The sequence below is a fragment of the Sciurus vulgaris genome, assembly GCF_902686455.1.
Source record: "Sciurus vulgaris genome assembly, chromosome: 6".
Lineage (NCBI taxonomy): Eukaryota > Metazoa > Chordata > Mammalia > Rodentia > Sciuridae > Sciurus > Sciurus vulgaris.
Window position 1 is genome coordinate 35,658,960 of NC_136466.1, and position 25,590 is coordinate 35,684,549.

At 36.1% G+C, this 25,590-nt stretch overlaps 1 protein-coding gene across 1 annotated transcript in view; it reads right to left on the reverse strand.

Moving 5' to 3' along the window:
* Positions 1-25,590, reverse strand: part of MAPK9 (mitogen-activated protein kinase 9) — a 59,565-nt gene that overhangs the window by 16,776 nt on the left and 17,199 nt on the right. The window contains 8 exon segments of the mRNA XM_079143860.1: positions 2,648-2,719; positions 5,078-5,107; positions 5,110-5,125; positions 5,127-5,191; positions 5,194-5,242; positions 15,915-16,053; positions 19,141-19,199; positions 21,836-21,965. Of these exon segments, the coding sequence (XP_078999986.1) occupies positions 2,648-2,719; positions 5,078-5,107; positions 5,110-5,125; positions 5,127-5,191; positions 5,194-5,242; positions 15,915-16,053; positions 19,141-19,199; positions 21,836-21,965 (560 nt within the window).

Genomic DNA, 25,590 nt, shown 5'->3' on the forward strand with positions numbered 1-25,590 from the left:
GCATCTGCATATCATTCACTAGGAACTGTATGAGCTCCTAACTAAAGCCACCTCACCCACCTCAGTCAGCTGTACTCTGTTGTCTATTCAAGTATGAGCTCCTATCATTCTTAATTCTTACTCCTATATCAACATTTTGTTCTCAAATGGATCATTCCATCAACAAACATGAAGTGGCTTTTTTCTCCTATGTTAACACAACAGACGTTTTCTTTAGACATCCCCAGTCCCTGCTAGCTATTACTGCATTTCTTTACTTCTAGCAAAACTCCTTTAAAGAGTCATCTATACTTGTATATATAATTCCCAGACTCTCATTCTCTCTTAAACAAATTCTCTTCAGGGTTTCACCCACACACTATGAAAACTGTGCCCATCAAGGTTGCCAGTGGCCATCAATACATCAAAGGATCAATTCTCAGTCCTTACCTTAGTCCTTGGTCCTTTCTCTTCAAGTACTCATTATCAGTCTCAAGACTTCAATGCTATTGATAGAACAAAAACTCCCACCTTTATTTCTCTGTATCGGACCTATCCCTGGAATTCCGTACTCAATATTTCTACTATTAAATACCTCCAATTCCCCAAAAGGCTGTGTGAAGAGTAGATTTTCTCCCTGTCTACATTCCTACCAGCCTGGCATGAGCCTCTGCCATTTCCCACTGGAAAACTAACAGGCTCTGTAGCAGTGTTCTGCTTGTCACTGACAGTCTACCATCAACTCAGCTGTTGGAGTGAGCATTTTAAACCAAAGCCAGATTAGGAACCTAGAAATGGGTGGACATTCAATAAATATCTGCTAGGTCAATGATATAGAATCATTTTTATAGATACTAGGGAGGAAGAAAAGGATCCACTGGCAAGCCTAGTGGATCTTTGGGGCATGAGCAGACCTTGTCAATTGAACTCCTGTGATCCTGAGGGGAGAATACAGTTTCTCATTTAACCTAAGACAAACCAAGGTTCAGTAGGGCCCTGCATTTATCAAAGATGCACAGCTACCATGTGGCAGAGTCTCAACTTGTACCTTATGGTCCAGCTAACGCTTTTTCTTTCTTATAGATCACAGTGGGGACGGGAGGAGTTCCTTTTCTACTTCACAAATCTAAAGCAAATCTATGAGAACCTCAGTCTGGCTATTAGAACTTTCTTCTATCCCACAATTTTCAATCTAAGGTTTGCAATGTTGATGAAACTTTAGAAATGAATTTTAGTTCTGTGTGAGTAGTTAATGAATAACATTAGATGACTCTCTCTATATATATCTATATCTAAAGCCATTAGTTACTGATGTTGCAACATGTAATATGTACAGGAGAAATTTTAGGTTATTAAGATGCACCAAAAAGTACCAACATCTTTTCATTTGTGAACCTTTTGGAGAAAACATTTCTTAATAAAATGAGACAAGACATAAAATAAATAAAAATTGAGACACAGTGAATGTTGAGTAGATAATTCCAAATTATTTATCTTTAGAATACCTCAACTTTTCCCTTTTTTAATTGTGTTTACTTGCAAAAATAAAAGAGGCTTCCTTATTTATAGTTTGAAACAAGCAAATCTGAGGTAAGACTATGGAAAACTGCTAGAAAATTTATTAGAACAAAATAAAATGCTATATTTAACTTTACGTATTATGTAATCTATGATGTAGCAAATTGTGTTGTATTTTATAAGAAAACTGCCTTCATTAAATTATAAAAAACTAAAATTACTTTTGTGAAATGCATACAAAACCCTGCTTAGAGAGTTTGATTTCCTTTAACACAACCATTCCTCTGCTACTGGAAAGAGACCACTTTAAGCTTTCATAACAAAAAACAAAAATCAAAGACTAATGAAAATATTGAAAGATTAGAACACAAAATGAAAAAGGGTACATGTGAACAACTATGTTAGGGTAAAAATATTAAAGATGGAAGAATGTATGAAGAAAGCAAGCTATTGTAACTCTTACATGTTTATTCTCCATTATACTATATCATTAATGAGTTATTGACCATGGTATGAGTAATCTTTTGCACTTTATATTAGCTTCCCCAGTACACAAAACAGCCCCTCTTGACGATATTAAAATATTCTGTAAAATATCAGCAGAGTAATAAACAAGAAAATTTAATATATTGTTCTTCATAAAATTTTCATTTTAACCTTTTCCACATAGGTCTCACACAATATGCTTCCATTCTTATTTTGGGGGAAAATAGTTTAATGTATACCAATAACTAAGAAAATAGTATATTAATTAAATCACACAAGCATATTAGCCTATTAAATTTAGATGTCACCTTACCTACCTAAATTAATGGAATGAACTAAATTATAAAATATTTTCATTTTAAGTGTCAGAATACACTTATCAAAGTAAATAATTTCTTCTACATGTTTAGCTGTTTTGATAAAAATTAGGAGCTAATATAATTGGTTTGATTTATCTCTAAATCTCAACAAAATCATCATAGGTAGTTAAGTAAAAAAGAAAATGTTCATGCGAACCACTTGATTTAACAAACATAACAAAGACCCCCTTAGAACACAATCTGGAAATACGGCATTTTCCTTCTGAGCGTTCATATAATAGGTTCGATCATGCTGCCCTTGGTATGGAAAGCATGGCCAGGGTCAAGATCCTGGGGAAGGATACGGTCAGTGCCTTGGAATATCACACAACCTTTCACCAGCTCTCCCATGATGCAACCCACTGACCAGATATCAACTGAAAATAAAATGAAATGATAAATTATGAAGTGCCATGAACAAAACAAAGGTGAAGGAAAAAGGAATTCTAGCAGTGCACTAACCACACAAATATGGGAAAAATAAATTGCTAGCTCAGGGTGAACTTTTTACACAATATGAATGATTGCTGGCCTCTATTTTAGCCTTCAGTTTGCAGCAATCTGGAGTTTTAGTGCCAAAGATTCCAGTATTTTACAGTTTAAAAAACAAAAACAAAAACAAAAACAAAGAACCAGAAACAAGAAGTGCCTATGAACACAAAAGTTTTTCAGGATCACATGCCCACCCCACCTCCAGCCTCCATGGCCAAGTGCTGGGTCTCTCCTTGAGAAGGATACAGTCTCTTCCTGGGAACAGGACTTTATGGAGGACCATTTCTGCCATGATGCACCCGACAGACCAGATGTCCACTACCAAACACCAGGTGATTAAAAACCAGCTAGAGAGTCCCACATCTCTTTTTTCTAAACCCCCTCCCAAACAAGAAAAGTCCCAGTAAACTTCACCAGTTCATTAGTGGGACCTTTGGTAAAATACTGAAACCACACCTTCTGAATGATCATTTTCTAAACTGTCATATCAGAAAGGAAGTAGTACTCAGTGGGGAATGGACTGCACAGGGGTGGGCTTGCTGGACTGTGCTCCAGGCAGGGCCTGCTAAGTGCCCCAACTTCCATGGCATTCACCCTCTTATAAGACCTAGCTGAATTCCATGCCTTAGACACTACACACAAGCTATCTAAATGTCCCTGCTGGTGGGTGCACATGGGGCTAAATTAAAAAAGGAATCTGATATTTTCTCTGTTCCCTAGGAAGCACATGGAACTGTATTCACGGCAGGAAATAAAAGCATTGAAAGCATCAAAGCATTGAAATAAACTCACAAACTCATTTCAGAAGAGCAAATGTTTACTCTGTTTTCTTTTTTTTACAAGTAAATGTGATTTAGTTCTTTTTGTTAAAAGCTCAGTTTCAAATAATTTTGATATTACTAGAATAAGAAAAGTTTTGCTATCAAAAAAACATCAATTTATGCAAAAGTTTAAAAAACAAGTACAAAGAATCTATGGTGCTGGAAATAAGGATAATGACCAAGCTATGTGTTGAAACTCAGAGAGGGAACACAGGGAAGCCCCAAGTACTGCTATTATGTGGGTGTGCTCAAAGCCAGTTGTATACTCAGGACTTGTATACTTCTCTATAAGTATTACACATTGATAAAAATAATTCAATCCTTTAAAGTTTAGTTTTCCTTGTACCTTGTTTGATTTATGTTTCATTTTGTTTCCCAAGGCACAATCGCTAAGGTGTCCTAAGGCACAATTCTAAGGACTTCGTAAGCTCACAATTTGTATTCATGTAACAGCACCAGTAACTCTGTTTTGTTGTTCTGATAAAAGGGGTGGTCCGATTGTATGGTCCTTGTGCTTGATGGGTGGCTGCTGATAGCCAAACTATTTGACAAGTATTTGACAGTGTTCTTTCCAACACGGTTACTTGAGTCTTTTCTGCCTGGTAGTCTCTTACTTTGTTGGAAGAGGGTGGCATGTTTAACATCACTGAATTGAGTTTTAATTTGGTATACAAGTGTTAATATTTTGTGTAAACAAACTTTGAAGTTCTTTTTTTCAAATTAATTTTAAGAATTGTCTTGTTTTATTGTAAACTGTCTATCTACTTATATTACATTGCTCTGTTCAGAAGAGATTACTACTATTTTTTTCCTTCACAATTTTCATTTCAAAAACAAGCATCTATATAATCCCCCCATCAGTCAGCATTACTAATACTGCCCTTACTGTCATGATTGAACTTTCTCCTTTACCAAAAATGTCAAATCTCTTAAAGTCCTAACATTACCATGTTTCTGTTAAAATTTTGATGAACCCCTCAAGTATTGAAGGGAAACTAGCTGTCAGTTTCAAGGATTCCAAGTTTGAATCTCCTGGTAGACAGTGTTGGTGCAACCCTGAAAATATTATTTTCTTTTACAATTTTTACTTGTATTCTGTTTGCCATCTCTGTTGTTAGAGGTGGTTGTTGTTGGACCTTACTAAGTTAGCTGTTTCTGATGGGTAATTCCTGAATAAAATATTAACCTTTAAAGTAAAAAAAAAAAAAAATTAAATACTAATTTCAACTGAATTTTAAAAGTTAATAATTTTAACCAATGGTATAAAAATTTAATAATTTTCTTATCTTTGGATTATGATAATCGATGTGTAACACAGCCTCCACATTATATTTCATACATTTCCAAAGGAAACAGAGCTAGTGATGACCACTAGTGCTATTTTAAAATATCACAGACTTTTCCAGTCCTATCTGTACTCACCATTCTCTTTGTAGCCCATGCCCAGGATGACTCAGGGGCCCGATAATACCCGAGTTACCACGTAGGGGGTCATCATAAAGTTGGTGCATGCTGTACGGGCCAAGCCAAAGTCAGGATCTTAAGGGTGCAATCTGATTTTACTACAATGTTGCTTGGCTTCAAATCCTAGGAAAGAAATGATTTAAATTAATAAAATGAACCAAAGCATGCTCAAGACCCAATTTTCACCACTGGTAAGGGGTTGTGAAGTCAGTATGTAAAAGTGTAGGAAGGACAGGTAAAACTCAACTCTGGAATTTGGGAACAATTTTGGAAAATTTTGCCAAACTAAAATTAATATAAATCAGCCTAAAGAAGTCAATTGTCTCTCTCACCCTCAGTCGCTCTTTCGCTTAAAACCAGAGAGCCCACACATCCCTGACCGTAGTCTCCCAGACCCTGCAGGCTGCCCTGCCCACCCTCCTTCCTCATTCCACTACCCATTTCTCCTTCCATATCTGTTCTTCCTTCAGTTCCTCCAACAGTTCAACTTCCACCCCCCACCCCACCCCACAGCCCCAAGGTCCTCACACTCATCAGTCCAGAGCCATGCTGTTCAAAAGAAATATAATGCAAATCATGTATGTAATTTATATTTTCTAAGTAGCCATGCTAAAATATGAACAGAAATAGGTGAAATCAACTTAACTAATATATTTTATCTAATCTATTTATAGTATTACCATTTTAGAATATCACTAACATAAAAATTGTTAATGAGATAGTTTACATTCTTTCTATAATGGCCCACATCCTGAGTACTCAATGGCTTCATGTGGCTAGTGGCTACCACCCTGGACATCACAAGTCCAGAACTTTCTGATCTGGGAACCTTTTTTTTTTGTGTGTGTGTGTTGGGGGGGTGGGATGGGGCTGAATACAGGGTGCTAACCAATAAGCCACATTCCCAGCCCATTTTTTATATTTTATTTTGAAAGACAGGGTCTCTCTAAGTTGTTTAGGGCCTTGCTAACTTGTTGAGGCTGGCTTGAACTTGCAATCCTCTGGCCTCAGCCTCCTGAGTCGCTGGGATTACAGGCATGTACCATGGCAGCCAGCCTGATCTGGGAATCTTACTGTGGCTTTTTCTCTTCTTGGAAGAGGAATTTCATGATTGCTAATTTCAACTCTTTCCTCCCTCACAAGGACCCACCACTCCCTACCACACTGCCTGTGTTATCAACTCCATTGCCTATATAGAGTACAAACAAAATCACTTGCTTAGTTTCTGGTTCCCAGGTTCCCATCTCTCTTCCCATCTCCAACATTAACTTTGGGATAACAGGGCCCTAGCTATGCCCTCAGAATTCAAAGGCTTGCCTGGCAGAAGCAGACACTGAGAAAATGTTTGTTGAATGAATGCATATATCATTCTCTACCATACTTTCAAAGTCTTAACATACTACTTTTTTTCCTTCATAACATAAGGGCCTTTCTTCATGCTGATACCCGACATCCCAGGCCTTTCCTCAGACCACAGAAATTTGACTTATGCTTGGGAAGGCCAGTCTACAAATTCACCCTTAAAAACTGTGACTTCTCAATAATCTACATCTTTTCATTAGAATGAAAGAGAATTCAAATATGTACTATACTGTCAAACCATCGAGTAATTGCCACACAGTAAATATGGACCTGAATTTCAGGTCCCACCAAACTGCCCAACATCTGACTTTAAAATTTCCCAACCAAGCCAGACATGGGGTGCCTACTTGTAATCCCAGTGGCTAGGGAGGCTGAGGAAGGAGGATTTCAAGTTTGAGGACAGCCTCAGCAACTTAGCAAGACCCTAACCAAGTTAGTGAGACCCTGTCTCTAAATAAAATTAAAAATAAGGGCTGGGGATGTGGCTAAGTGATTACTCACCCCCGAGTTTTTGGTACCAAAAACACATACCAAAAAAAACAACAACAAAAAAACTTCCCAGCTGATGGGCCACAGACAGGTTGCAGGGGTACCTTGAGGTGGCCATACTATGAAGCTGTTATTGGGAGAAGGAGAAAGCCATTTAAAAAATTTACAAAACAGACAATTAGTTTTCAATACTATTAAATGCTCTCTTTCTAAACTTCCTGGATTCTGTGAAATTAAAATGGTAAATATATGTTTAAAAATGCAATTAAATTTTTAACCAGCCCCATATAGACTCTCCCTGCCCCTCTAGTCCACTTCAGAGTACTGTACAAATACAATCATCACTAAGTATCAGAGAGGAATTAGTTAGAAGACCCTCCGTGGTGATCAAAATCTGTGGAGGTGCAAATCCCTTATTTTAAATGGCATAGTATTTGCATATACTCCTCCAGCATTTTAAATAATCTTTTGATAATTTACAAATTATCAATGAAAATAATACAAATGAAAATACTACTGAATATAATACAAATTAATACAATGAAAATACTACTGAAATAGTTATTATATTGTATTACTTTAAAAAAAAGGACAAGCAAAGAAGTTTGGTCATGCTCAGAACAGATTCAATTTTTGTTTTTCAAGTATTTTTGATCTGTACTCAATTGAATCTGTGGCATGGGACCCAAGGATATGGAGGGCAAACTGTACTGCCCGGCAGTCTCTGACATCAAGGCAGAATGAACTAATAGCACAGCTTCAAGAACAATATGGTTAGAGGAGCACTGGTTCTAACAATGACAAATGGCAATAGTGGAAACCATCTCAACAGTGGAAACTATCTTCATTTGCCAGCTTGATGAATCCCTGAGTGAATCAGAAAATGCCCATTTCAATACCCTGCATTTGCCAAAAAACTGTCAGTATATACTTGATTTTGTGGAAACAACACACTTTACTGCCACCTGCTGGAAAACTTGGATAATAAAACACATTTCTGGAGTGTCTGTGATGTGAATGGCTGTCTTCACATGTGGTGCTCTCCAGTGAGGCGCCATGGGCATTGAGAAGTGGCTGATGTCTGCCAATCAGGAAGTGGTTAAAGAGGATGCATAGGTTCCTGAGAGTTCTTACCTACCCACAGACTCTCTACAAAGTCGATGTTCCAAAACTTAACTGAATTTTCAATTTCAAGACTGTAGAGTCAAGATTTCTGCCTCTTCAAATCTTGAGAACCATCAGAAACAACGAAAATAAGAAACACAAGTAAACATACAAATGACACTTGACCCACACAGGGTTGTAAAGAAGGCTAATAGAGCATGGCATCCATAGGGATAGCCAATAGATGAAAATAATCTGCAACCAAAAAAACAGAAAACAAAAAACAAGAGGCAAAAACAGAGGGGCAGGGGCCCGAGCAGGGTCATCCTGATTGAGCGGCACACCACTGCTTGCTCAATTCCCAGCTCCAGACCCACCTACTGAAGAGGTGTCCTAGGAAGCAGGACCCTGCATATCATGACAAGTATCTTTATTTGAATTTCTCTGGTCCTTTCCCATAAGAACCTATGATCATTTATTCAGGTGGCTGCACAATGGGAGAGAGGAACAACCAGACATTTTGAGGATGTTTCGATGAAAGTTCTAAGTAGACAGATGCTGAAACTTTAAGACCTCCAAGCATAATGCATTTGATTGGGAATCGGGTAGAGGCCAGGTAGTAAATGGAACCTGGGAGAGCTAACACAGACCTCAGGGAAAAACTGTAAGAGAATATTGCTGACCATTCCACATGGGTATGAATGGGTTCTGACCCTCTTTTGTAATCAGTATGAAAGAATGCATTTGTTTAATCAATATGTTGGACCTAAAGCCTTAGTAATCTGCTCTATCAACTATACTTACCTGGCAGAGCAGTTGCAAATGGGACAACTAGGTAGTTAAGGCTATGATAATCTATGGCTGTTCTTCAGGATCCATCTAGTGTCTTCAAGAGCTGGACAAATGAACTAAACTGAGATGTGAGAGGGACCATCATCCTTGCATCCTTGAGGTTTTAATGGTTAAGCCAATTTCTATCTATCCTTCTAGCCCTGCAGGGTGCAAGAATTATTTTATTATCTCGAGGGAGGCAGTTTCAGGTTTCCATTTGGTCTTCCCTGTTCTTGAAACTCTTACCTCACATGCTAAGGAACTAATACGGGGGGTTCACTCCAACTGCAAAGTGTATCAGTTCCAGTCATACAATTAGGGACTGGGGGGATGTCCAATAGGTTGGTTCAAGGACTCAGTGGCCCATTGTGAGCCATGGGACTCAGATCCCTTGGGAATGAAGGTTTAGGTTGCAAACTAGGTATGCCACAGATACCTGCCAAAGTGATAGCTATGAGAATGAATAATGGAGAAGGAAGAGAGAGAACACTCATGTGGTTCTGAGAACATCTGCATTGACAGGATCTTGTCCCACTAACCTCCATTTTCCAAACTTCCCTGAGGAAGAAGGAATCATGGAAACCAGAGGGAAGATGCTCCCCAGTCCATGCAGAGAAGTAGAGATGAGAAGGCTTGAGGACAGTGAAGCCATGAGAATGTACTAGATGGCCTCCTGCTGTGGAAGTACAAGTGAAGATGACTCCAGTTACTGCTTTCTGAACCTATTACTCTGTTTACTTCATGGCTTTGCCCCACAAGATGGCTCTCAGCAAGTGACTAGTAGGCAGAAAAACTGAGCTGGGCCCATTCCTGTAAGACACCAGAGTCCACTAATGGGATGGTTGAAGAGTTCTATGTCCAAGACAAAGCTTTTTAGAGTCATATTGTGACCTGCAATTGTCTTACTAACCTTGTTTCCTCTTCCTAGAGGTCAAGCCTGTACTGTCCTCTGATTACTTTCCCAGCTTTTCTGACTTGCTCCCACTTTTGCCCCCTCACAGGTCTTCTCCCAGTAAATCTCTTGCATGTCTAACCCCACTATGGACTGCTAATGCCTTCAATGTAAAACTCCATGATCTATGGGGATGGGAAGCAGGGGAGAAGCAATAGAAGCCTGAGTTAAGAGATTCCAACCACTGAGGTGGGTCCCAAAGATAATTTGGACCTCCATATTCAGGAAAGGCTCAGGAAGTGAACCCCTGATACTGTGGAAAGCAGGGGAAGGCAAGGAGTGGGATATCAAGGGATTTAAATTTTCAGTTCTAGGTAAGGAGCAGATCTCCCAGAACCTTACCTCCCATCCTAGAAGCATCTGCTTCTTCTATACTCCAGCTGGTCAAACCTGACTCAAGGGTTGTAGGATAATACAAGAAACTATACTGGTATTAAGTACAGGGAAATGTGTGGACGAGGGATCCAGCCTGAGGACTGTGCTCTTTAGTGGAAGTCTGTTCTGCCACATAAGAATCCCAGCTCCACCACACACAGCCCTAAGATGCCAGCAGCCAGACTTATATCCCTCTATAAGAGACTGGAGAAGGCTTTTCTAGAGAAATTAGATGGTTTCCAGAGAAAAGTGTTACAGATGATGATACCTGCTACTCTAAAGAAACCTGTAACATACATTTAGCCCTTCCAATCAGCCTTCTAATGTTTCAGTCTTAAATGTGATTAGACCATAAAGAGTGGCCATTTGGTGAAAACCTTACACATTACAGGGAGAGACCAAGCACACTAAAAAAGAAACTCAGGGAAGAGATAAACAATGCACAGGGTAATAAAAAACATCAAAAAATTTACCCTCAGAGATGTGGTAGTACTCCCTGCAATAAGATCAAAATGCTATAAAAAAGGAACTTTAAAGTTCTAACTAAATTATGCTTTGGAGAAAGAGGGAATAAAGAGCAGAGCAAAGAGGGCATTCTGAAAGAAATAATACAAACATCTTGGAACTCTATGAAATGTTTTTTCCAGACTGAGGGGCTACACACACACCTCAACTAATGGGGAAAATGTCTATATCAAGGCAATAAATCTACATCAAGGAATAAAGAAATTATTGAAAAGTTTCCAGAGAGAAACTCAGAATAAAATCAAAACCAGGGCATTTAATAGAAGATCAGTAATAAGATCACATTAGAAAACTCTGGAGCCACATCAGATACCTCCCTATAAAGGGATACTGTTTTCACCAATCTGAAGGCAGCTGATTTGTAACCAAGAATTCTACATCCAACCAAACTCTTAAGGGTGTGAAAGGATAGAACAGAGAATTCCACACATTTAAGGTCTCTGACTGCTGTACTGCCCTCTGACTTTTCTCAGTTCTTCTTACTCCTACTTTTTCCCCTCGCAGGCCTTTCCCTCCATGTGTCATTTTTAAGGAAGTCATTGGAAGATATATTCCACCCAAAACAAGGGAGTAATCTGAGAGAGAAAGTGATAAGGAGGGTTAGGAAGTGGCACATTCAACCTGGGAGGGAGGTGACTGAAATCCTCAGGAAAATGTTGGGGGAGATTCAGGGTAGTCTTCTGTATCAGATATGGTGGTAGCCAAAACAAAGAGGGGCAGGACTGAGGCTCCAAGAGAGGTTTGTTGACAAGATGAAACTGATGAAAGACCTGAGACATCTGGATGTACTGAGAGATTTAGATGCAGGGAAGAAAACAGGGTTCTATTAACAATAAGAAGAGAGTACTACTTTCCCTTAAAACAAATAAATGAATTCCTCAAACAAAAGTGCTGTAAACTCCAGGTTTAAAATGTTGACAGGGAAAGAAATATAATCAGGCTATAAGGTTCAGCTGTGAAAAACATTAACATGGTCAATTTTTAGCCAAACAAAATTACATTATAATTAAAGTGAAAGGGGTGGAGTAGAGGAGAGGTGGTAGGGATGAGGACTGGGGTTTGTAAAAGAGAATTAAATCAGAATCTTATGCTCCACAGAAAAGATAAATGGAGAGAGATATAAAGATAAATGAAGAGAGATATAAATATTATTTCATGATACTGAATAAAACACCAAAATAATCAGCCAAAAGAAGTAGAAGTAGGTTTAGGGATATAGTTCAGTGGTAGAATGTTTGTTTGGCATGCTATGGCCCTGTGTTCCATCTGTAGCACCTAATTTTTTTTTTTAAAGGACATATATATAAGTAGATATGTTGGTATCATCACAAGTGAATAGAAAGACATCCATGTAAACTTTGGAGGGAAATACACCAAACTGTTTTCATTGGCCATCTCCAGATGGTAGGAGGGCTGGGGTACTTACACTTCTAATTTTGTTAATTATGTGAAGTAAAAAGAGATGAGATTGTGGTGTAAAACTCGACTTTTCAAATAATTAGTTTATATTTAGTGTGATGCTATTTTAATAAGCAAAATTAAAAGTATGTATCTCTGTGTTTGGTATTGTAGAGAGGAAAAAGGACTGATATAGTTCATATACTATGGCTTAGTGGTAGAGTGCTCTCCCAGCACGTGTGAGGCCATGGGTTCAATTCTCAGCACCACATAAAAAGAAAATAAAGGTATTGTGTCTACCTACAACTAAAAAAAAAATTTTTTAAAAAAGATGGTTAACACTAAAGGGTTAATTTAGGGTTTCTGTAGCTCTTGGAACCTGGATAGGGGTGGAGTGGAGTAGTAATAAGTGCCTTTTCTCTTTGTCTTATGTACCTGTGCATTGTTTGGAACTTTTCCTTAACGTGTGTATGTTACTTTTACAAGTAGACACACATGTGAATGTGTGAAGTAGGAAGGTACAAGAGAATGAGGATGAAGTGGCAAGGTCTGGTGGGTGAACAACTGGGTTCTGGGTTGAGAACCCATTTACAGGGGTGGGAACATAGGAACTCAGTTATTCAAGGTTGGAGACAGTGCAGAGGTTGGCCACAGAATCATTTTCTCAGGTCTTCATAGGTTTCTAAACACTGTGGCAGGCAAACCATATACACTTTGGGTCCTTTCTGACTTGCTAGCTGGTTGGTAAGAGTGGACAGAATATTCCATTAAAAGGCAAGTGTGTGCTGAAGTTCTCATAAGGTTTCCAGCAACAGGGAGATATTCTTTTTCCTCTTACCTCTGGGCCAAAGAGGGCAGGAGCAAGTAAGGCAGACTATTTCCCCTTCCAAAATTAGAAGGGTCTACGAATCTAGGAAATTATTCTAAAGCATGAATTTACCAGAAAAAATGTATTTATGAGATACTAAGAGTTCCTTACATTATTTAAAGGCCTGTGAAAATTTGAGGAGTAGAAACAGAATGGTTCATCCAGGAATCTTTTTTTTTAATTCAGGAGTCTAGTGTTATAGTTTTTAAAATGAATTCAACATGATCATTTATATTATTTTAACTGATCACTTGGTGGCAGCAAAGACTACATTTTAAATAACAGCACACTGGTGGGCAAACCAGATGCTTATCAGTATGCCAGGCTCTAGGAGAATGATGTGTCAGGTTTCTGCCCTCTCCTGGGTGGGTGTCACTGTGGTAAGCCTCTGTTCAGAGGCGTGATAGACCAAACCTTCCCTGACACCTAAATGATGTAAAAGAATCAATACCATCAAAAGACAATCTACTTGCAGAAAAAGCATTTGACAAAATACAGCATCTATTCATGTTCAAAACACTAGAAAAACTAGGGATAGTAGGAACATACCTCAACGTTGTAAAAGCTATATATGTTAAACCCAAGGTCAAAATCATTCTAAATGGAGAACAATTGAAAGCATTCCCTCTAAAAACTGGAACAAGACAGGATGCCCTCTTTCACCACTTCTATTCAACATAGTCCCTGAAACTCTAGCCAGAGCAATTAGGCAGAAGAAAGAAATTAAAATATACAAATAGGAAAAGAAGAACTCAAACTATATCTATCTGCTGACACATGATTCTATATTAGGAATCCTACATTTAGAAGACCCAAAAAGAACTCCACCAGAGAACTTCTAGAACTCATAAATTCAGCAAAGTAGCAGGATATAAAATTAATGCCCATAAGTCAATTGTGTTCCTATATATCAGTGAGGAATCAACTGAAAGAGCAATTAGAAAAACTATCCCATTCGGAATTGCTTAAAAAAATAAAATATTTGGGAATCAATCTAACAAAAGAGGTGAAAGACCTCTACAATGAAAACTTTAAATAAAGAAATTGAAGAAGACCTTAGAAAATGGAAAAATCTTCCACATTCTTGGATGGGCAGAATTAATATTGTCAAAATGGCCATACTACCAAAAGCGCTATACAGATTTAATACAATTCCTATTAAAATTCCAATGATGTTCTTCATAGAAATAGAAAAATCAGTCATTAAATTCATTTAGGAAAATAAGAGGCCCAGAATAGCCAAAGAAATCCTTAGCAAGAAAAGTGAAGCAGGAGGCATCACTATATTGGAACTGAAATTACACTACAGAGCTATAGTAACAGAAAGAGTACGGTATTGGCACCAAAACAGACAGAAAAACCAACAGTACAGAAGAGAAGACACAGAGACAAACCCACATAAATACAGTTATTTCATACTGGACAAAGGTGCCATAAACATACATGGGAGAAAAGATAACCATCAACAAATGGTGCTGGGGAAACCAGAAATCCATATGTAACAAAATGAAATTAGACCCCTATCTCTTACCCTGCACAAAAATCAACTCAAAGTAGATCAGGGACTTAGGCATTAGCATAGAGACCCTGCCAATAACAATAAATTTTGGTGAGGATGTGGGGAAAAAGCTACACTCATACATTGCTAGTGGGACTGCAAATTGGTACAACCACTCTGGAAAGCAGTATGGAGGTTCCTCAGAAAACTTGGAATGGAACTACCATTTGACCCAGTTATCCCACTTCTCAGCATATACCTAAAGGACTTAAAATCAGCATACCATAGTGATAAAGTCACAACAATGTTTATAGCAGCTCAATTCACAATAGCTAAGCTATGGAACCAACCTAGGTGCCTTTCAACAGATGAACAGATAAAGAAAATATGGTATATAGACACAAAGGAATATTACTCAGATATAAAGAAATTATGGCACTTGTAAATAAATTGATGGAACTGGAGAATGTCATGCTAAGTGAAATGCGCCAGTCCTGAAAAACCAAAGGCCCAATGTTCTCTCTGATATGCAGATGCTGACTTCACAATAGGTGGTGAAAGTGGGGAATGGAGGGGGGTAGTGGGGAGAAGGGTAGAGGATGGGAATGGGAAAGACAGAATGAATTGGACATAACTTTCCTATGTTCATATATGAATATGCAACCAGTATAACTCCACATCATGTACAACCACAAAAATGGAAGTTATAGTCCATGTACCTGTGTCAAAATACATTCTATTTTCATGTTTAACTAAAAAGAACAAATAAAATTTTTTAAAAATGATTTAGGGAATGCTACAACTATCTACTTCCAATAAAAATATATTATCTCTGCTTCTAAATCTCACTTAACATTTTATTTTAGGTGCTTAAAAAAGTTCTATCATGATGTCCTACTTATGTCACAGTACCAGTCAAAATGATAAAAACAAATACATCCAGCTTAAAGAATTACATTTATCTCCCTGGTTTTTAAGTATTATTTCCTGACAGTGCAGGTAATTTCATCATACTACATGGCCTCACCCAAACCTAAATTCCTTGCTCAATAAAAAGGAGATTTCAAATATGGCAAAAAATGTTAACACTTGGAGAATTTGGGAATATGTTATTTGGGAATCCTTTGTCCTATTCTTCCAATTTTTCCTCTAAGTTAAAAAACAACAACAAAAAAAGGATTCCTCTGAAGTACCAGACTGAGCTGCAGAGCTCCCTCATTGTGTGCCACCATAACACGAATGTTTTCTGATCTGAACAATATTTTGAAACACAACAAAATTCCATAAGATATCTGAATTTTCAACACTGTTGAATTTTCTTTAAAAAATTAAGGTTTTTTTTTGAACTAGAGGATCGTGACAACCAAATGATAGTTATTTTAAAAATACTTACTCTGTGAATTATACCAGCTGAATGTAGATGTTTAATACCACAAAGCATCTGGTAAAGAAGGTAGGACATTCTTTCATGGTCCAACTCCATATGAATAACCTGACATAAGTTAGCATCCATTAGTTCCATAACCAAATACCTGAGGATAAAAACAAACAAATGAAAAATATCAGCTATGTACACGAAAATTACCTAACATTTCTTTGTTTATTAAACCAGAATTTCAGAATTATTATGAAGTAGTAATAATTTATCTAATCATCTCACTGCCTAAAGTAAGAAGATAACTTATTTTCTCTAAATATATATAAGGTATCTTAAAAAGAATCAAATGTATAATAGAGCTTTGTAAAAATTTTCCAAAGGACATAAAACAACTAACTACTCAATGTCTTTCAAGTTAAAAATAAAATAACTTTTATATCATAGCAAATAGAATCTCATACAAATTCTCCTTCTTCTTAGATTGTTTTTTCTATTTGATCATTCTTACCAACATATAGACCATGCTGTTACAGGTTCATCAATCTTTACCAAATGGACTATTCTGGTGGGCTCTGTAAGGAGGGAGAGGATATGTGGGGACTCTGTACCTTCTGTTCAGTTTTGCTATGAGTCTAAACTGTTTTTTTTTTTTTTTTTCAAAAGCATTCTTTTTTTTTTTTTTAACCTTTATTATATTTGTTTATTTTTTGTGGTAAAGTTCAAACCCAGTGCCTCACATATGCTAGGTAAGAGCTATACCACTGAGCCACAACACCAGCCCTTCTAAACTGCTTAAAAAATAAAAAAGTATATTTTTAAAAAGCGATCACACAACAACAAAAAGAAAACCTTAAATTCCACTTTCCCCACCAGCTACTGCTCCATTTTTTTGGCTCCCTCTGCAAGCTTAACTCCCCAGAGAGGTATTTATATTTGCTAACTATCATTCTTCACCCATTTTTTCTTAATGACATTCTGATCAGATTGGTGCTTCCATCATTCTGTTGAAACTGTCCTCAAGGCCATTAATAATCTTCATGTTGCTAAATCCAATGGCCTCCTGGCTGATTGTCCTGACCTTTCATATCTCTGACTACTGCTTCCTGTTGGAGTGTCTAGTAATCCATCTTTGGCCCTTTTCTCTAACTACACTCACTTTCTTGGTGAACTCCAGACTCAAAGCTTTAAGTACTATTTATAGATTCCCAAATTCCAAACTTCAGCGCACACTTCTCTCCTAAGACCTAGGCTCACTTATCTACCTGCCTACTTCACAGTTCCACTTAGATGTCCAATAAATCAATGTCCATGTCAAAAACTGAACACCTGATTCCACCTGTTTTATACCCTTAATCTGTTCTTCTCATAACCTTCCTCATCTCAGTTGAGAGCTCGTTCCTCAAGCAGGTGCTCAAACATCCAGGTGTGGTTCTCAAGTCCTTTCTCTAACACCACATATCCTACCTATCAGAACATACTGCATGTTTACCTTCTAAACAGTTTTGGGTCCAGTATCCTCTCTTCGCCCTATTACCCACCATAATCTATTACATGAATAGCTGTAATAACTTCTCCTACTAACTGGGATCCTACCCCTTAAAGAGGTTCTCAACCTGGAAATAGTTTTCTTTTAAAACATAAGCCAGGCAAACTCAATGCTCTGCTCGAAATATTACTGTTTTATAGTGAAGGAACCTTCTTATTGTGGCCTAGAGGCCTCTGCATGATACTCCTCTGAGCCCACTTTCTTCTTCCCGTCCCCCCACCAACTCTAGCCACACTGGCCTATTGCAGGACTTCACACACGCCAGGCAAGGTTTCACTGCTGTTCCTTTTCACTTTCTGTTTCTTCTATCTCCATTACACCTTACCCTAAATATCTATAGGACCAAATTCCTCACTTCCTTCAAAGTTGTCTTCAAATGTCACTAATTCACTGAGGTCTTTCCCCAGTTACACTGTGATGCTTCATTTTAGATGTCAATTTGGCTACACTAAGAAAACCTGATAAAGCATTATTCGGGGTATGTTTGGGAGGGTGTTTCTGAAGAATAGCATGTTGAGTCTGAGGGCTCTAAGTAAGGAAGATCATCAATGTGGGCAAGCACCATGCAGTTGGCCCAGGGCCCAAAGAGATAAAACATCAGAAGGTGAGTTGGTTTTTTCTCCAAGAGCTTTTCCTACTGCCTTGTATATCAGAAATCTAGGCTTCCTATTTTTTTAATTCTAAGACTTACATATCAACAATCTCCTTAGTTCTCAGGCTTTTGGTCTCATACTGAAAGTTGTACCATTGGTTTCCTGGATCTGCAGCCTTTTGACTTGGACTGAGCCATGCTAGCAGCATCCAGAGTCTCCAGCTTGCAAATGGCCTATCATGGGGCTTCTCAGCCACCATAATCAAGTGAGCCATTTTTTCCTAATAAATCCCCTCTCACATATCTATTTACATCTCCTATTGGTTCTGTCTTTCCAGAGAACCCTTACCAATACACCACCCTGCATCCTGATTCCCAGTCCCAGCATTTCTGAACCCCTGACCCAGCTTGACTTTTTGTCCAAAGCACTGAACACATTCTGATGAACTACACATTTTCCTTATATCTTATATTTATTATCTGTCTTCCCTGGCTTTCCCAGCAAGGCTCTAGGAGGGAGTTTACCATCTATAATTTTTAAGTAATAAAAGGGATTTTTGCTTGTATCAGTTACTAATGTATACTAAATCCTGAGAGCATGTGTGGGCAATCACATTAAATTGACTGAATACATCAATAAATTTAGGATGAACGTGGGCATTATTTCTCAATATATAGATTAGTACTCTATTCCACTGTTAGTAAGATGGCTCTAATTAAAGGTCTGGAAACATATGATACTTAATGACATATAATTTCAAATAATACTTCAAAACACCCAAACCCTGCAATTCTGGATATCAGGGCCTGAAGAAAACATTTTATAATTCAGTACAACTATAAGGGTAGCAGCTTATAAGGGTCACTGTGTGCTCACAGGAATTCTTTTCCATTATCCTTTACCTGCTATAGAGATGACAACATTCTGGACACAAAATCTGAATATTATTATCCATTTTCTTAGGATTTGTCATCCATAGACAAAAGTATCTATGATACCATTAAAATTGTATGGTCACCTATATTTTCTAAGTGTAAAAAGCAGTTACTTTTAAAATTTTCAGTGTTTTTTATAGTGCATTACCAAATAAAGCAATACTTACACATCTTGAAATTCTTCTAAAGTTTTTTGTGGTGTAAACACATTTAACAAACTAATTATCTGAAAAGAGAAAATTTATAAGTATGTCAGATGACTCTACTTGAGTCATATAAAAGTTGAAGATTAAAATGTATTAGAATTAGAAAAAAAGCACAGAGAACTCAATGTTTTATTACCATTATTATTACTGTTGTTGTTTTTACCAAAATATTCTATTACATGGCATTTGAAAAAGTTAAACATCAATTGAAGATAAGATGCACTTTTAATCAAATCACTTTGATATGTCCCTAGGAACCTAAACTATCATTACAGAATTTAAAAACAGAGTATCTTTTTGGCTCTGAAAGTAAAAGAGACAAAATTATGGGTAGGAAAACACTAATTAAAGTAATGTGTAAACTTTGAAAACTTAAATACTATCTACAAAATTCTAAAAAGTTTTGAAATATGGAGGCTAAGCTTGTAGTTTTTGGTGTGATAAAGATGAAATGCCTCATAGCACTATGTGTTTACTTAAAGAGGGTTAAAGAGTTGACAGGACTGCAGATTTCTTTCTTGGCCTGTATAGTTCTAAACAATTTCTCACTGCTCTGAGCATCAAACACACATCCTTGGGGCTGCAGTTGAAGTTCAGTGGTAGAACGTTTTCCTAGCATGTGTGAAGCACTACGTTGGATTCTCAGCATCCCACAAAAATAAATAAATAAAATAGAGGTATTGTGTCCATTTACAACTAAAAAAGAATATATATATATGTACTAAAAAGAAAAATATAATATATATAATATATATATAATATATATATACATATATTAAAAAGAAAAACCACACATTCTCAATCATTTCAAACGACCAAGGGAAAGATGAATTATTCACTGTATAGGATTGGGTGACTAGCTAATCATAGAAAAAATAAAATTGTGTCCATATATCTTTACAAAATAAACTCAAAATGGAACAATGATTTAAATCTGGAATATGAAACTATAATACATTAGAATATGGATAAACAATTATTTAATCCTGGTACAGAAAAATTTTTTCTAAGCATGGCAGCAAACTTAGGATGTCTGATTAAATTAAAACAAAAAAATAGATTAAAAAATCAGTATGGCAAAAGCATAATGATAAATGGAAAAAGAAGTTCATTGTCTGAATATACAAAAACCTCCTAAAAATGCTAAGAAAGAAATGAAAGCATAAAATGGACAAAGACCCTGAAAAACAAATTCTCAAATACAAACTGACTAATAAACATATAAAAAAAAATTTAAGCTCACAAATAAGATAGTATTTGTCATCTATCAAACTTGCAAAAAGAAAAACCAACAAGCAAAAACCCAACAATATGTAATGCTAGGGAATTCTGAAACAAAAGACATTTTCAGATATTCTAATGAAAGTGTAAAATTGACAGCCTCTCTGATGTCAGTTTGTCAGCATATATTAAAATCAGAAGTGTGAATATTCTTTGGTCAGAATTCTTGGCCAAGAAATTCACCTGGATAAGTGTTCAAAGATTCATGTATGCTCATTGTAGCATTGCCCATAACCACACACACAAAAATAGAAATAATCTAGCAAACAATGTGTGATTTGTTAAATAAATTATTATGCATCTGTATTATGGAACCAATTTAAAAAACTATTTACAGCTATGTTCATTTAAGTATATGGGATCTACTGACATCCACCAAGGGATAAACCAGGATAAAGAATAACAATCTTCTTTATACAAATATGCACACATATGTACAAGAATGCTCATCAAAATGTTAATGAGCGTGATCTGTGGATGGAAGAACTCAGGAATTTTTGTTTTCTTATTGATATTGTTTGAATTAAAAATAAATAAAACCATATATTTAATAACCTGGAAAAAATTTTAAATAAAATAAGCATGTACTGAAGAAATTAAGACCAATTAAACCACTGATTCAAAGAATGAATCCATCTTAGTTTTGTATTTAATGTCCTACACCAGAAAGATCTAAATGTTAAAACAAAGGAAACAATATAAAGTTTAATCTTAACCTATTCTTCTGTTTTTCGAAGAAAAAAGGGGGGGGGGTCCTCACGAATTGATTTCTAAAACCTCTTCTAGATTTCTAATTTTATGATTTTACTACATGGCTAGGGTATCAAAACTATGCTCAGAGACCACAAGTAGGAATAGAATGTACTTGAGCAAAACCTCATTTTTTAGAGATCTAGTATTTCTTCTTAAAACTTAGTGTTTGATTTCTTTGCAGATGACAAGTACAGCTATTCTGAATGTCACGTTATCTAAAAACATATGTTTAAAACAGAGATCTCTGTATACAAAGTAAAAATTTACTTACATGATGTCTTTCCAAAAAAGTCTTTCTAAAAAATATTTAGTTGTGTTTTAATGTGTTAGGTCAATATGTTACTATTTAATAGAAACAGAAGTAGTGTTTATAAAAACAGAAGGGTCACAGAATTGACAGGTATTCCTTAGTTGAGTGACCTAAATTCATATGGACCATGAAGCCTCTTTCTAACTTCCATCTTCCCAGTGATAATTAAGAATTTTGCAAATAAAACACAATCATTTTAATAGGTTTTGTTTCTCATTTATCCTAGGTCTGAACTCAATGAATCTCCAAAAGATTATCACATCACTGACAACACCAAAGCATACATACAGAAGAAACAAATATATAACTTACATTTTTATGATTGACACATTTTAAGAGGACGAGTTCACGGTAAGCTCTCTTTGCATGAGTTTGATTTTGAAAAGGACGGCTTAGTTTCTTGACTGCAACATTTATCCCAAGAACTGTATCAAAAGCAGCACTATAATTAGGAAATATAATAAACAATCCATTAGGATGATTTTGGAAAAAATAACAATGGAAAATACATATCCAAGAAATGACCTTTTAAAATGAGTAACTTGGGAAAAATCTTTCTACTTCTTTCCAGTAAAGGTACTTGTACACATGAAGAAAAAAGCGTACTGGCTAAGATGGCAGGATGAACTAAATCCTGTACAGAGCCATGGAAATTTCAGCTGCAATTAGGATGGAATGCAGTGATCCTTTGTACATTAAACTTTCATTATGTTAGTTGAGATAATTATGTTCAGATCTAGGTCATTTGATGCAGAACATCTAAGACTGGTGAAGAAATGAAATCTTTAGGTCAAGAAACTGAAAATATTCACTATTATCAGTAAGTAAAATATATTATGGAGTGTCACAGCAGAGGAAATGGTTAAGCTCATGAAAAGAATTTACTAAATCTAAATTTTGATTTTATTTTCCCAGTCAAAAGAATCTTAAAAAGAAACAGAAGCCAAAATCTCAGCTCATGGTAAATCCCCAAGATACAAAATCCCTAATGTGAGCAATTGCTATATGTAAGTTCTGCTGGAAATACCTCCTAGAATAAAATCCAGGGTCTGTGTTTCCAGCATCTCAAGTTCCCTGATGAAATTTGGTGTTCATTTTCCTTCAGAAAATAGACATGAAAATTTGAGTAGCCTAATGTCATATTTTCGGGTTTCAAACTAGCACTAAATACTATTATTAGGGTTATTGCCTTTTGATTATTCATCAGGGGTTAAAAACAGCTTAAGAACACCTTAGAACCTAGGCATCATTTAAAATATTGCTCCTATTTATTTATTATATTAAGTTTATACAGTGTTTATACTTATTCTTTTCTTTTAATGATGCTTTTTGGCTAATCAACTCTAATTTAATTCAATCTATTTTCAAATTGAAGGCTGTCCCAATAGCATTTGGTTAAGAATTATTAGAAATGTCATTCTATTTTTTCTTTAATTCATAGTACATGTATATGTATAAACATACATAAATCCACATACCCACTTGCCCATTCATATCAATCATAAAATGTTAAAGATGAATCTATTTGTATACATTTACACCTATATATTTCTCAATTTGAAAACAGACACATCTTGGTTTCAAAAGTTTTGTCCAAAATTTCAGTTAGACAGGAGTTATGAGTTAAATTCAAGAGTTCTCCTGTACAACATGGTGACTATAGTTAATAACACTGTATTGCAGTCTTGAAAATTGCCAACAGATTTAAAGTATTCTCACCACAAAAAATACAAGTATGTGAAGTAATACATGTATAAATTAGCTATTTAGCTATTCCACAATGTGTGCACATTTCAAAACCACATGCTCTACCTGATAACCATATATACTTTTTGTCAGTTAAAAACATTTTGTTCAAAATGAGCCAAATGGACCTATTTTAAGCATCTGAGTAGACACATGCTTTTTCACTCTGGGTTCTGACTCCAGAAGCAATGACTTTCAGGTATTTCTGGTTTGGGTTCTTGTGATTACTTCTTAGCTTCAGAAAATATATTTTAATCATTATTTACTTATTTACCAACTTTAGAAATTAACTATTTGCTACCTATATAAAAACTAAGGATTTAACTATGTACTTGAAATTCCTAACAACTCCCAGTTTTAATCTTATGTTAATTTTAGGTTTTCTTTTGTTTGCCTTTGTAACTTTAAATAACATGCCTAAATTTCTTATTCCATCAATTTTCAAAGGTATCTCTGGACTTTCAAGTATGTGAAATGAAACAATTTTATTGCATTCTCTATCTCCTCTTTTGCTCTCTACCATCCTCCTTTTTCTTCCAAAATTCAGTCTTAAATGGTTAAGCTTGCTAACACATTTATTTTATATTTATAGCAAAGCCTTCTGTGTTTCCTCTTTAGGATGTGCTTAAAAGTTGAAAACCAATACATTGAGTGTGTATATGTATGTGAACATGTAAATATTACTAGCTGTAGAGTTGGGATTACATTTCATTTTCTAAATACCACATTACCTCTGCTGCCACTCACACATGCTTCTTGGAGCTTCTTTCAAAGTCTACCACACAGCTATTAACCTGGGATTTCTGTTCACTGGCCTCCACTGTTTCTCATGTTACATGATATGGCATTGTCTTTCTTGTTAGTCCATCCTCAAGGAATTTCCCCAGAAAAAGGACATGGAAGAGAAATAGTCTTACTCTGCCCTCATCCTTGATTGACAATTTTCCTTTTAAGTTAAAAATCAATTTTCTCTCAGAACCTGCAGGCCACTGACCCACTGATTTCCAGCTTTGAGTGTTGCTGGTGAGGAGGCTATGTCTGTCTGATATTCATTCCCGCACTTTGTGTTTTGTTCTTCAGATCAATGATTTATCACAAAGAGACATGTTCTGTCAGCTGCTCAAAGCCCTCCTCACACAAACCTTCCAACTGTTATCCCTCCTGTCCACCAAAGATAAGAACTACTTCTGGCTTTTATGGTAATCACTTGTTTTCACTTGCTAAATATGCTTTCTTAAGGTCCCATAGTTTATTTTTGTTTGGTTTTTGAAGACTTCTTTTGCTCAACATTATATTTATGAAATTCATCCATTATTCTGTATAGTTTTAATTCATTCAATCATTGTTATAATAGTCCTTTCATGACCATATCACCTAATGTTGACAGTTATTTTAGTTGTTTTTGTCTTCAAGTAACTATAAGAAATATTGTCATAAACATTCTTTGTTCAGGTCCAAGTTCCCTATGCATGTATTTCTGGTTTTTTTTTTTTTGTTTTGTTTTGTTTTTTGTGGTGCTGGGGATTGAACTCAGGGCCTTGTGCTTGCAAGGCAAGCACTCTACCAACTGAGCTATATTCCCAGCACCCCCATGCATGTATTTCTGATAAGTCAGATAGCTAAGAGTGAGAATGCATATAATCTATTTTAGTATACAATACCAAATTCTTTTCCAAAGTGATTCTATCAATATCTAGGTCCACCTGCACTACATGAAAAACTTAATTCTGGGAGCTGTATGTGAGCAATTTCACATTCTCACCAATACTTGGTACTATCTACAGTTTAATTTTTAACCATTGTGCTGACTGTACAGTGGTATTTCATTATATAAGTAAGAATACAATTTTAATTTGCATTTCCCTGATGAACAATGACATTAAGCATATTTTTTTCTGTTTATCAGTTATCTGAATTTCTTCTTCTATGGCAACTTATTTGATTACCTCTGATTATTTTATTGATTGGAGCTCTTTATATATTCTGATAACAGACTTTCGTCAGTTTATACTCATCCCTCAGTATCCATGGGAGACTGAACTGAGGAACCCACTCAGATACTCAAGTTCCTTATATAAAATGGTGTGATATTTGCATATAGCCTAAGCACATCCTTCCATACACTTTATCTCTAGATTATTTATAATACCTATGAAATACTACATAAATAGTTGTTATACTGTTTTGTTTAGGGAATAATAACAGGGGGAAAAGTCTGTACATGTTCAATACAGATACAATATTTTTTTCAGAATATTTTCAATATGCAGAACCTAGGGATACCAAAGGCAGAGTGTATCTTCTTTTGCTTTATGCTTGTC